The sequence below is a fragment of the Pelophylax lessonae genome, assembly GCF_965119305.1.
Source record: "Pelophylax lessonae genome assembly, chromosome: 8".
NCBI classification, from domain to species: Eukaryota; Metazoa; Chordata; class Amphibia; order Anura; family Ranidae; genus Pelophylax; species Pelophylax lessonae.
Genome location: NC_138775.1, coordinates 29,705,157 through 29,718,087, shown reverse-complemented (window position 1 = coordinate 29,718,087; position 12,931 = coordinate 29,705,157). Strand labels below are relative to the sequence as shown.

The 12,931-nt window shown below is 47.0% G+C and overlaps 1 protein-coding gene across 3 annotated transcripts in view; it reads right to left on the bottom strand.

The window, feature by feature from the left end:
- The window catches only part of MGLL (monoglyceride lipase), a 112,633-nt gene that overhangs the window by 67,664 nt on the left and 32,038 nt on the right, over window positions 1-12,931 (bottom strand). For all 3 annotated transcript variants that reach the window (XM_082265987.1, XM_082265988.1, XM_082265989.1), the window contains exon 3: window positions 9,223-9,329. In XM_082265987.1, coding sequence (XP_082122113.1) covers window positions 9,223-9,329 — 107 coding nt within the window. The remainder of the gene's footprint in view (window positions 1-9,222; window positions 9,330-12,931) is intronic.

Below are 12,931 nucleotides of genomic sequence, written 5' to 3'. Positions count from 1 at the left end.
TCACCTTCCACACTACCCCCATACTACTCTACTCATCACCTTCCACACTACCCCCATACTACTCTACTCATCACCTTCCACACTACCCCATACTACTCTACTCATCACCTTCCACACTACCCCATACTACTCTACTCATCACCTTCCACACTACCCCATACTATTCTACTCATCACCTTCCACACTACCCCCATACTACTCTACTCATCACCTTCCACACTACACCATACTACTCTACTCATCACCTTCCACACTACCCCATACTACTCTACTCATCACCTTCCACACTACCCCCATACTACTCTACTCATCACCTTCCACACTACCCCATACTACTCTACTCATCACCTTCCACACTACCCCATACTACTCTACTCATCACCTTCCACACTAACCCATACTACTCTACTCATCACCTTCCACACTACCCCATACTACTCTACTCATCACCTTCCACACTACCCCCATACTACTCTACTCATCACCTTCCACACTACCCCATACTACTCTACTCATCACCTTCCACACTACCCCATACTACTCTACTCATCACCTTCCACACTACCCCATACTACTCTACTCATCACCTTCCACACTACCCCATCCTACTCTACTCATCACCTTCCACACTACACCATACTACTCTACTCATCACCTTCCACACTACCCCATACTACTCTACTCATCACCTTCCACACTACCCCCATACTACTCTACTCATCACCTTCCACACTACCCCATCCTACTCTACTCATCACCTTCCACACTACACCATACTACTCTACTCATCACCTTCCACACTACCCCATCCTACTCTACTCATCACCTTCCACACTACACCATACTACTCTACTCATCACCTTCCACACTACCCCATACTACTCTACTCATCACCTTCCACACTACCCCCATACTACTCTACTCATCACCTTCCACACTACCCCATACTACTCTACTCATCACCTTCCACACTACCCCATACTACTCTACTCATCACCTTCCACACTACCCCATACTACTCTACTCATCACCTTCCACACTACCCCATACTACTCTACTCATCACCTTCCACACTACCCCCATACTACTCTACTCATCACCTTCCACACTACCCCATACTACTCTACTCATCACCTTCCACACTACCCCATACTACTCTACTCATCACCTTCCACACTACCCCATACTACTCTACTCATCACCTTCCACACTACCCCATACTACTCTACTCATCACCTTCCACACTACCCCATACTACTCTACTCATCAGCAACAAAAGACCGCTGCTTGAAACAATAGATCCCCCAGCATCCAGCATCAATAAACCCTTTCCCCCTCAACAGTGGATCCTCCCCAACAACATAAGAACCCCAGGGCAAAGATCCCTCACCAGCAACAGTAGATCCCACCACAATGGTAGATCCCTCCAGCAACAATTGGCACCCTCCCAACCACACTACAACCCCCAACTACAATAAATCCCCAGCAGTCAGCTTCAACAGACCCTCAAGCATACCCAAGCCCACTTTGCCATTACATACATTCTGTGTTGGAGGTGCGAAAACTGCGTTCCCCCGCAAAAAATCCCCGCTTTTATATCTGCCTGGAGTTTAGCTTTAAATGCTTTTGGTCCAGACAGGACTAGACTGAATGTGTCCTCCTTCCCGTACAGGCAGTTTGGTTTGTCTATCCCTGGCACGGTCCTGGGATCTCTGATGGGCTTGCCAAGCTGTGTCAGATTAGTAAATACAAAATCGGGTGCCAGCGCACGACCCCTCCCTATTGGACGGTGAGAAGTGGGTATCTGTATTAATATCTCAATCCCGTGTGTGTATTTCAAGAACACAGCTTGTGAAACGCGTTGGCTGGAAGACAGGCACCAGCGACGGCCAGTGCCAGGATACCCGGTTCATGGAGCCTGGCACCATCTGCTGCAGCATTACTTTGCTTCCAATAAACCATTCACAATCCTGGGTCTGTTACCCTCGCCAATCATTTCATTAAATACTTAAGTGCTGACACTCCTTGCCAAACGTCCCTCATTTCCACATTACAAGAATCAGAGTGCGATTAAAGTGGACTTTTCATGGACTGAACAGTCCTCAGAAACCCATTTCCGACATGTCACATCATACAGCATTCAAAGAAGCTCCGCCTTCTATCATTAACCAGTTCTGGACCGGAAGGATTTACCCCGTTCATGACCAGGCCATTTTTTGCGATATGGCACTGCGTTACTTTAACTGACAATTGTGCGGTCGTGTAACGCTGTGCCCAAATAAAATTGATGCCCTTTTTTCCCACAAATAGAGCTTTCTTTTGGTGGTATTTGATCACCTCTGCGATTTTTTTTTTTTTTGCGCTATAAACAAAAATAGAACAATTCTAAAAAAAAAAAAAAAAAGAAAAAAAATATTTTTTACATTCTGCTTTATAACATTCCCAATATAGAAAAATAAATCAAATTTTTTCATAATTTTAGACCAATTTTTATTCTGCTACATATTTTTGGTAAAAAAAAATCCTAATAAATGTATATTGATTGGTTTGTATCGCGTCTACAAACTAGGGGAAAGATTTATGTCATTTTTATTTATTCATTTATTTTACTAGTAATGGCAGTTATCATCGATTTTAAGCGGGACTGCCACATTGCGGCGGACAGATCGGACCCCTAACTGACATTTTTGACACTTTTGGGGGTACCAGTGACATTACTACAGTAATCAGTGCTAAAAATATGCATTGTTACTGTAATAATTACACTGGCAGGAAAAGGGTTAACACCGGGGGCGATCACAGGGTTAAATGTATCCCTAGGGGGTGTTTTCTAACTGTGGGTGGGATGCGCTTTCTGCATGAACACAGAGACCTGTGTTCCTAACTGACAGAACAACGGTCGGCCGTGTTTACAACAGCAGACCGCCGTTCTGTCTCAGACCCGCGATCACTCCCGATGAAGAGAGAACGGCGGTCTGCTGTTGCAAACACAGCAGACCATTGTTCTCTCAGGAATCAATACAGAGATCCTGTGTTCCTCCTATTTAGGAACACAGGTCCCTGTGTTGATCCAATAAGCCCATCCCCTCCACAGTTAGAAAGCACCTCCTAGGCTCACACTTAACCCTTTGATCGCCCCTGGGTTAGCCCCTTCCCTGCCAGTGTCATTATTACAGTAACAGTGCATATTTTTATCACTTATTACTGTAGTAATGTAACTGGTCCCCCCAGGGATCCTGTGTTCCTCCTATTTAGGAACACTGGTCTCTGTGTTCATTCTGTAAGCCCCTCCCCCACACAGTTAGAAATCACCCCCTAGGCTCACATTTAACCCTTTGATCGACCCTGGGTTAACCTCTTGCCTGCCAGTGTCATTATAACAGTAATAGTGCATATTTTTAGCACTGATTACTGTAGTAATGTCACTGGTCCCCCCACCCAAAAGTGTCAAAAAATGTCAGTTAGGGGTCCGATCTGTCCGCCCCAGTGTCACAGTCCCGCTAAAAATCACAGATCGCCGCCATTACTAGTAAAATAAATAAATAAATCTTTCCCGTAGTTTGTAGACGTGATAACTTTTGCGCAAAACAATCGAAATACGCTTATTGCAATTTTTTTTTTACCAAAAACATGTAGCAGAATATAAATTGGCCTAAAATAATGAAAACATTTTTTTTTTTTGGGAATGTTATATAGCAGAAAGTGAAAAATTTATATTTTTTTTTTTTCAGAATTGTCGCTCTTTATTTGTTTATAGCGTAAAAAGAAAAAAAAAAAATCGCACAGGTGATCAAATACCACCAAAAGAAAGCTCTATTTGTGGGGGGAAAGAAGGACATCAATTGTATTTGGGCACAGCGTCGTACGACCGCGCAATTGTCAGTTAAAGTAACGCAGTGTCGAATCGCAAAAAATGGCCTGGTCATTAAGAGGGTAAATCCTTCCGGTCCAGAAATGGTTAAAGAAGAGGCTGCTCAGGATAAGATGGAAATGTATGTGAGGACTTTAAGGTATCGCCGTTTCCTTTCATCTTGTAAAGTCCCTTGTTCATGAAAAATATTCTTTTTAAAAAATCATTTTTCCCACCCGGCTCTTTGCAGTGACTTCTTCAGACACAGGAGAGGGCGGAATGGTGAAAGGCTTTTCCTCCAGCCCTGTCACTGTGACTCCGCTTTGCAGAGAGGACAATGATGAATTATGCAGAGGAGAACTCAACAAACCGGTCTGGAGAGACTGTAATCGGTCAAGGATTAGACTAACAATCGCCAGCCAAAGAACCAGCGATGATTATGATTGGGTGAGCTGCCTGTAAATGGAGGAAATTGTACGGGAGTCTGCGGGAGACGTGGCCAACCTGCCCTCTGCTTCTTTGTAGGACCTGCAATTCCCTCAATACTTCAAGCATTAATAAACCCAAAAGCAAACATTTATTATGTTGCAGCTTGCCAATTCTTAGATGTGATGGCTGCATTCCTTTTCTTTTCCAGGCTTTCTTTCTTCTATTTCCATCTGGTGATCCAGCCAGCAAGTCTGTTGTTTTTTAAAAGCTCTCTAGCAAATTGTATCAGTTTACAGGGATGAGACCAGGGCTTTTTTTCAGCAGGAATGTGGGGGAACGCAGTTCCGGCACCTCTAGAACTGAATGTATATAATGGCAAGGCATGCTGGGATGTGCTGGAGGGTCTGTTGATGCTGGGGAATCTATTGTTGCTGGAGGGGATCTAATTTTGTGGAGGAAGAGGGTCTATTGCTGGTGGGGAATCTATTGCCGCTGAGGGGTGGGTCTTATGTTGCTGGTGGGATCAATCGTTGCTGACTGCTGGAGGGTCTATTGATGCTGGGGAATCTATTGCTGCTGGAGGGGATCTCATTTTGTGGAGGAAGAGGGTCTTTTGCTGGTGGGGAATCTATTGCGGCTGAGGGGTGGGTCTTATGTTGCTGGGGGGTTCAATCGTTGCTGGGGGGGATCTATTGTTGCTGACTGCTGGAGGGTTTATTGATGCTGGCTGCTGGGGGGTCTATGGTTGCTGGAGGGGATCTATTTTTTTCAAGGGGGTCTGTTGTTGCTGGTGGGGGATCGATTGCGGCTGAGGGGTGGGTCTTATGCTGCTGGGGGGTTCAATCGTTGCTGGGGGGGATCTATTGTTGCTGACTGCTGGAGGGTTTATTGATGCTGGCTGCTGGGGGGTCTATGGTTGCTGGAGGGGATCTATTTTTTTCAAGGGGGTCTGTTGTTGCTGGTGGGGGGTCTATTGCGGCTGAGGGGTGGGTCTTATGTTGGTGGGGGGGGTTCAATCGTTGCTGGGGGGAATCTATTGTTGCTGACTGCTGGAGGGTTTATTGATGCTGGCTGCCGGGGAGTCTATGGTTGCTGGAGGGGATCTATTTTTTTCAAGGGGGTCTGTTGTTGCTGGTGGGGGATCTATTGTTCCTGGGGGTAGGTGTTATGTTGCAGGGGGTCAATCGTTGCTGGGGGGGGGGATCTACTGTTGAGGTAGGGGTCTTTTGATGATGGCTGTTGGGAGTCCATGGTTGCTAGGGTGGATCTATTGTCGCTGGTCTGTCCATTGTTGCTAGATTTATTTTACTGCCTTTCTTGCTATCAGTAAACAAATGCCACACAAAATACTTGGCACCACAAAATGATACTTGGTTCTGTATTCACTAAAAGGGGTGGTACTGGAAGGTGGGTAAGGGGTGGAACAAAGGAATGGTGCTCGGAGGTGGGTAAGGGGCGGAGTCAAGGGGTGACTCGAAAGGAGGAGTTTCTGCACCTATTCTCAGAGAAAAAAAGCCCTGGATGAGACAAACCATTTAACACTGGGGGTGGGGGTGAAGAGGGGCAGTGCTGTGGAGGGGGGGGGGTGATGTGAAGGGGGGGACAGTTCTGTAAAGTGGGACATTGCTGTGGGGGGGGTGATGTGAATGGGGGGCAGTGCTGTGGAGGGGGTGGGGGTGATGTGAAGGGGGGGACAGTTCTGTAAAGTGGGACATTGCTGTGGGGGGGGGGGTGATGTGAATGGGGGGCAGTGCTGTGGAGGGGGGGTGATGTGAAGGGGGGGACAGTTCTGTAAAGTGGGACATTGCTGTGGGGGGGGGGGGTGATGTGAATGGGGGCAGTGCTGTGGAGGGGGGGTGATGTGAAGGGGGGGACAGTTCTGTAAAGTGGGACATTGCTGTGGGGGGGGGGGTGATGTGAATGGGGGGCAGTGCTGTGGAGGGGGGGTGATGTGAAGGGGGGGACAGTTCTGTAAAGTGGGACATTGCTGTGGGGGGGGGGGGTGATGTGAATGGGGGCAGTGCTGTGGAGGGGGGGTGATGTGAAGGGGGGGACAGTTCTGTAAAGTGGGACATTGCTGTGGGGGGGGGTGATGTGAATGGCGGGCAGTGCTGTGGAGGGGGTGGGGGTGATGTGAAGGGGGGGACAGTTCTGTAAAGTAGGACATTGCTGTGGGGGGGGGGGGGGTGATGTGAATGGGGGGCAGTGCTGTGGAGGGGGGGGTGATGTGAAGGGGGGACAGTTCTGTAAAGTGGGACATTGCTGTGGGGGGGGGGTGATGTGAATGGGGGGCAGTGCTGTGGAGGGGGTGGGGGTGATGTGAAGGGGGGGACAGTTCTGTAAAGTGGGACATTGCTGTGGGGGGGGGGGGGTGATGTGAATGGGGGCAGTGCTGTGGAGGGGGGGTGATGTGAAGGGGGGGACAGTTCTGTAAAGTGGGACATTGCTGTGGGGGGGGGGGGTGATGTGAATGGGGGGCAGTGCTGTGGAGGGGGTGGGGGTGATGTAAAGGGGGGGATAGTTCTGTAAAGTGGGACATTGCTGTGGGGGGGGGGTGATGTGAATGGGGGGCAGTGCTGTGGAGGGGGTGGGGGTGATGTAAAGGGGGGGACAGTTCTGTAAAGTGGGACATTGCTGTGGGGGGGGGGGGGGTGATGTGAATGGGGGGCAGTGCTGTGGAGGGGGGGTGATGTGAAGGGGGGGACAGTTCTGTAAAGTGGGACATTGCTGTGGGGGAGCGGGGTGATGTGAATGGGGGGCAGTGCTGTGAAGGGGGGGGGGGTTATGTTCACTAATGTGAAGGGGAAAGTGGGGATACTGATGTAAGAGTGGGATTGCAATATAAAATGAGGGGGGTGTGATGGAAAGGATCTGAGACATCGCACAAACATGAGATTCGGACCTCGGTTGGAAGAACATTTTACTGATTGGACCTCTATGAATTTTACGTCAATGCCCCTGGTATATAGCAAAAGAATTCTCTAAAGGAATAAGTGAAGAAAGCCCACTGGAGAGGAACTACTGAAATCTAGCTACCCGCACTGCCATTGTTGTCACCGGGACAGGAAGTGAAAGGAATTCTACCCGTTGGGGACGCAGGCAGCAATTAAAAACTTGACGCTCCATCCAAAACTAAGAATAAAAAAGTTTTGGAAGGAGTTTCACTTGAAGTCTGAAACCCTCAAATCAAATTCTACTTTTAGATTGAAGATGTTCTCCCAGCAAGCAGTAATTATAGCAGGAGGAGCGCTATGTAACTTATTCCCCTTGGAAATGACAAAGGTTAGAACAGGCTGACTCAAACTTCCACCCAAGGTCACTGGCAGGACAAGATCTTCAAATGGAATAAAAGAGTAACGTTAGGGACCACCCTTCTAGGAGATGGTGACTGCGATTTCCTGTTTAACTTTCAGTTCTTTAGATCAGAATCCACCTCTGTGTCATCCGTTATAGAATCTCTGCAAACACAACTCATCATTTCCTTTCCATGGGTTGTCACCCTCCTCTCCGAGGATTCACCGCCCTGCTGAGTCTGACTAATATCGGTTAATGAAGCAATATCATCCTCTACAAATCTGAGGTCCCCATAGACGTGAGATGACAACTGACCAATTATATCATTTTCAGCTGACTTGTCCATCAGCACCACCAGACTTCCCTGCTAAACTGATTGGTGGGATAAATATCATATCGGTATTATGATACTATTCGTATTATTTTAAAGCTGTTTGTTGTTGCTCTAAGGGAATAAACATGTACTCTAAGCTGGGCTGAATATGCATGTTAAAGGGACAGACAGCCAAGTGACATAAAGGTGACAATCTGTATATTATCAGATAGAGGAGGAGGAAGCAGTGCTGGATCAGTAATCTGTATATAAAGTGACAGTGTGGGTCTTATCAGATAGTGGAGGAGGAAGCAGTGAGTTGCAATCACCACAACGTGCCAAAATATTCAGAACTTTGAAGTCAAGTGCGACTTCTAGGTACGGTGGTATGACTAGTGGGAGGAGCCTATTTATGAAGTCCCTTAGTAAGCAGAGTAGACAAAGTATCTTTGACAAAGCAGAGCGATAGGCAGAGCAATTAGCAGAGAAATAGGCAGAGCAATAGATAGAGTGATAGGGAGAGCGATAAGCAGAGCTATAGGGAGAGCGATAAGCAGAGCGATAGGGAGAGCGATAAGCAGAGCGATAGGGAGAGCGATAAGCAGAGCGATACGCAGAGCGATAGGCAGAGCGATACGCAGAGCGATACGCAGAGCGATAGGCAGAGTGATACGCAGAGCGATAGGCAGAGCGATACGCAGAGCGATAGGCAGAGCGATACGCAGAGCGATACGCAGAGTGATAGGCAGAGCGATTGGCAGGGCGATTGGGAGAACGATAGGCAGAGCGATAGGCAGAGTGACAGACAGAGCGATAAGCAGAGCGATAGGGAGAGCGATAGGCAGAGCGATAGGCAGAGCGATAGGGAGAGCGATAGGCAGAGCGATAGGGAGAGCGATAGGCAGAGCGATAGGGAGAGCAATAAGCAGAACGAAAGGCAGAACGAAAGGCAGAGTGATACGCAGAGTGATACGCAGAGCGATAGGCAGAGAGATAAGCAGAGCGACAAGCAGAGCAATAAGCTGAGCGACAAGCAGAGCGATTAGCAGAGCAATTAGCAGAGCTGCCGTCAATTTATTTTCATTGATTAGGAGGAAGCGGCTCCAGGAAACAATCGCTGTACGAGACTCAGGTTGCAACAAACATTTTCCTGCCAACAAAATTGCATAGTAACATAAATCTGACGGCCTTTCACTTGGCAACATAAAGCAAAGTGCAGACCCGTCACATGACCGCCATCGCTTTCTCATTGGCTGGAAAGGTAAATCGGAACATTTGGGAAAATTAACCATTTGGCTGCCAGTTAGGTGAATGACTGCATGTTACGGGTACTCACCGTGATCGTGGGAAAAGACGAGGAAATCCAGGCTGGTCAGTAGCTGTGCCAGGTCATCATATCGGCTGCAGTGCTCTCCAGCGCCGTGCACCACAAGCACCAGAGCCCTGCAACAAGAACAACGATCGATTACTGAATGTTTACCTAATGTATGCTGATCAAAATAAATGAACAGATGCATAACGTTTGTTAATTTATATGCCTAGAATTAATGTGTAGAATGCATACACTTACATCCCTGTACCCAACATACTATTATTATTGTGTTCACTGACACCAATGGGGGGTGTTATTATTGTGTCCACTAACCACAATGCTGGGGGTTATTGTTGAACTCACTGGCACCATTGTTGGGGGTTAATTTTGTATCCACTGACACCAATAATGGGATTATTATTGCACATACTGACAGCAATGCTGAGGGTTATTATTGAATTCACTGACACTAATGTTGGGGGTTATTATTGCATCCACTGAACCCATTGCTGGGGTTATTTTTTGCATCCTTATTATTGCATCTACTGACACCAATATTGGTGGTTATTATTGCATCCACTGACACCAAGGCTGAGGGTTATTATTGCATCCACTGACACCAATGCTGAGGGTTATTATTGCATCCACTGACACCAAGGCTGGGGGTTATTATTGCATCCACTGACACCAAGGCTGGGGGTTATTATTGCATCCACTGACACCAAGGCTGAGGGTTATTATTGCATCCACTGACACCAATGCTGAGGGTTATTATTGCATCCACTGACACCAATGCTGAGGGTTATTATTGCATCCAATGACACCACTGCTGGGGGTTATTATTGCATCCACTGACACCAATGCTGAGGGTTATTATTGCATCCACTGACACCAATGCTGAGGGTTATTATGGCATCCACTGACACCAATGCTGGGGGTTATTATTGCATCCACTGACACCAATGCTGAGGGTTATTACTGCATCCACTGACACCAATGCTGAGGGTTATTACTGCATCCACTGACACAAATGCTGAGGGTTATTTTTGCATCCACTGACACCAATGCTGAGGGTTATTACTGCATCCACTGACACCAATGCTGAGGGTTATTTTTGCATCCACTGACACCAATGCTGAGGGTTATTACTGCATCCACTGACACCAATGCTGAGGGTTATTTTAGCATCCACTGACACCAATGCTGAGTGTTATTATTGCATCCATTGACACCAAGGCTGAGGGTTATTATTGCATCCACTGACACCAATGCTGAGGGTTATTTTGGCATCCACTGACAGCAATGCTGGGGGTTATTATTGCATCCACTGACACTAATGCTGGGGGTTATTACTGCATCCACTGACACCAATGCTGGGGGTTATTATTTCATCCATTGACACCAATGCTGAGGGTTATTATTGCATCCACTGACACCAATGGGGTAAGTATTGAACTCAATAATCAATCACCTCCAACATTGTTGCCAGTATTATATTCCACTCACACTGATGCTAGGGGTTATTATTGCGACCACTGACACCAATGCTGGGGGTTATTGTACTCCAACTTTTTCAGTGTGCATTGCGATAGGCTGCAAAAAATGCAGTGCGACCAAAATCTTAGGGCTACTTTGTGGCCCTCTGGAAGTGTTACGGGGCCACTACTAGTATATAACTTTCTCCACCAATCAATTATTTATAAATACACACACATGAATGTACATCAATCCACCTCTACAATATTTATTATTGTAGATGGAACACAGGGAGGGTCTAGCAGAAGAATGATTATCCGGTGACAAGGATGGGAATCTCTCCAACCTCCTGGGCGCCAGAATATCTGATGGGCTCCCGGCGATAACATCTTTTCATGCGGTCGCTGTCAATGTTTCCTTTCCAGTGCTATATTCGTCGATGTGACCTCCGGAGCACAGAGCGAGGACCGCGCAGGAAAATCCCTCCCCGCTAGACGCAGATGTCCCTTCTGATGTCGGCAAAGATACACACACTCTTATTTTCCAGTGGAAAAATAAATAACGATCGGTCTGATGTCCCTTCCGCTGTTGTTTTTGCATCTCCGGCGCTCGCACACCAAGGGGGCGACGCACATTCATCCACAGCAGATGTTTAGCGATTAACCTTTTCCAACGGCCGCCGGTCACAGGGTGATTGTAATCAAAACTGCGTATTTTATTTTAAAAGTTCTGCTTTTTAATATTTTTTTTGTTGGGGGGGGGGGGGTTAAAGCAGATTTCAGTCAGCTCAGCAAACTCCCATCCATTTACCCCCACCGAGGGCTGCTGTTAGAAATCACGGGGCTTCGTACAGCCTACCTGGCAGGGTTGTTCCCCCCCCAAATTTATCAAGACAATATTTTCACTAAAAATACACTGAAATCATTATTAGCGGATACAAACATAACCAAGAACTTGTGTGAATTAGCCCTTTTTTAACCACTGGCCGACCGCCCGTCGCAGTTTTACTGCAGCAGGCTGGCTCAGCTGCGCGAAACGTTGTAATACTACGTCGGTTGCGCGCATGGTGCTGGGGGGCGAGCACGCCCTGGGCCGCTGCGCTTCTGCCCCCACATGGTAGGGGGGATGCCCATGCATGGGGCCGGCGGCCGCAATTGCCGATGGGCACCCGCAATCGTTCCACGCTGAGAGAGAAGAACGGTCAGCTGTTGTAAACACAGCTGACCGTTCTTCTCTCTGAAATGATCATAGAGCCCCTTCTATATAGGATCACAGGTCTCTATGATCATTTCATAAGCCCCTCCCCCATACAGTTAGAAAACACTCCCCTAGGCTCACACTTAACCCTTTGATCACCCACAGTGTTAACCCCTCCCCTGCCAGTGTCATTAGTACAGTAACAGTGCATAATTTTTAGCACTGATTACTGTAGTAATGTCACTGGTCCCCCCAAAAGTGTAAAAAGTGTCAGTTCGGGGTCCGATCTGTCCGCCCGCAATGTTGCAGTCCCACTAAAAATCACAGATCGCCGCCATTACTAGTAAAAAAATAAATAAATAAATAAAAATGACATAAAGCTTTCCCCTAGTTTGTAGACGTGATAACTTTTGTGCCAACCAATCAAAATATTGCGATTTGTTTTACCAAAACTATGTAGCAGAATACAAATTGGCCTAAAATTATGAAAAAATTTGATTTTTAATTTTTTTTTATTGGGAATGTTATATAGCAAAAAAGTGAAAAATATTGTTTTTTTTCAGAATTGTCGCTCTTTTTATTTATTTGTGTGTAATTTTCAAACTCATATTGTAGTTTGAGTTAAAAAAAATCTAATTTTTATCATTTATGGTACTAAGGTTTAAACAAACTACGTGCTCTGGAGGGTCTAAGGAGGCCTCTCATGCTGCACATTGCTCTGGATGGTGGTCTGAGAGGCCTGTAACGCTGCACAGTGTTCTGGGGGGTCTGAGGAGCAGAGGCCTGTAATGTACACAGTGCTCTGGATGGTTGTCTGAGGAGGCCTGTAATGCTGCACAGTGATCTGGATAGTCTGAGAAGGCCTGTAATGCACAGTGATCTGGACAGTCATCTGAGGAGGCCTGTAATGCGTAGTGCTCTGCATGGTCATCTGAGGAGGCCTGTAATGCACAGTGCTCTGGACGGTCATCTGAGGAGGCCTGTAATGCACAGGGCTCTGGACGGTCTTCTGAAGAGGCCTGTAATGCACAGTGCTCTGGATGGTCATCTGAGGAGGACT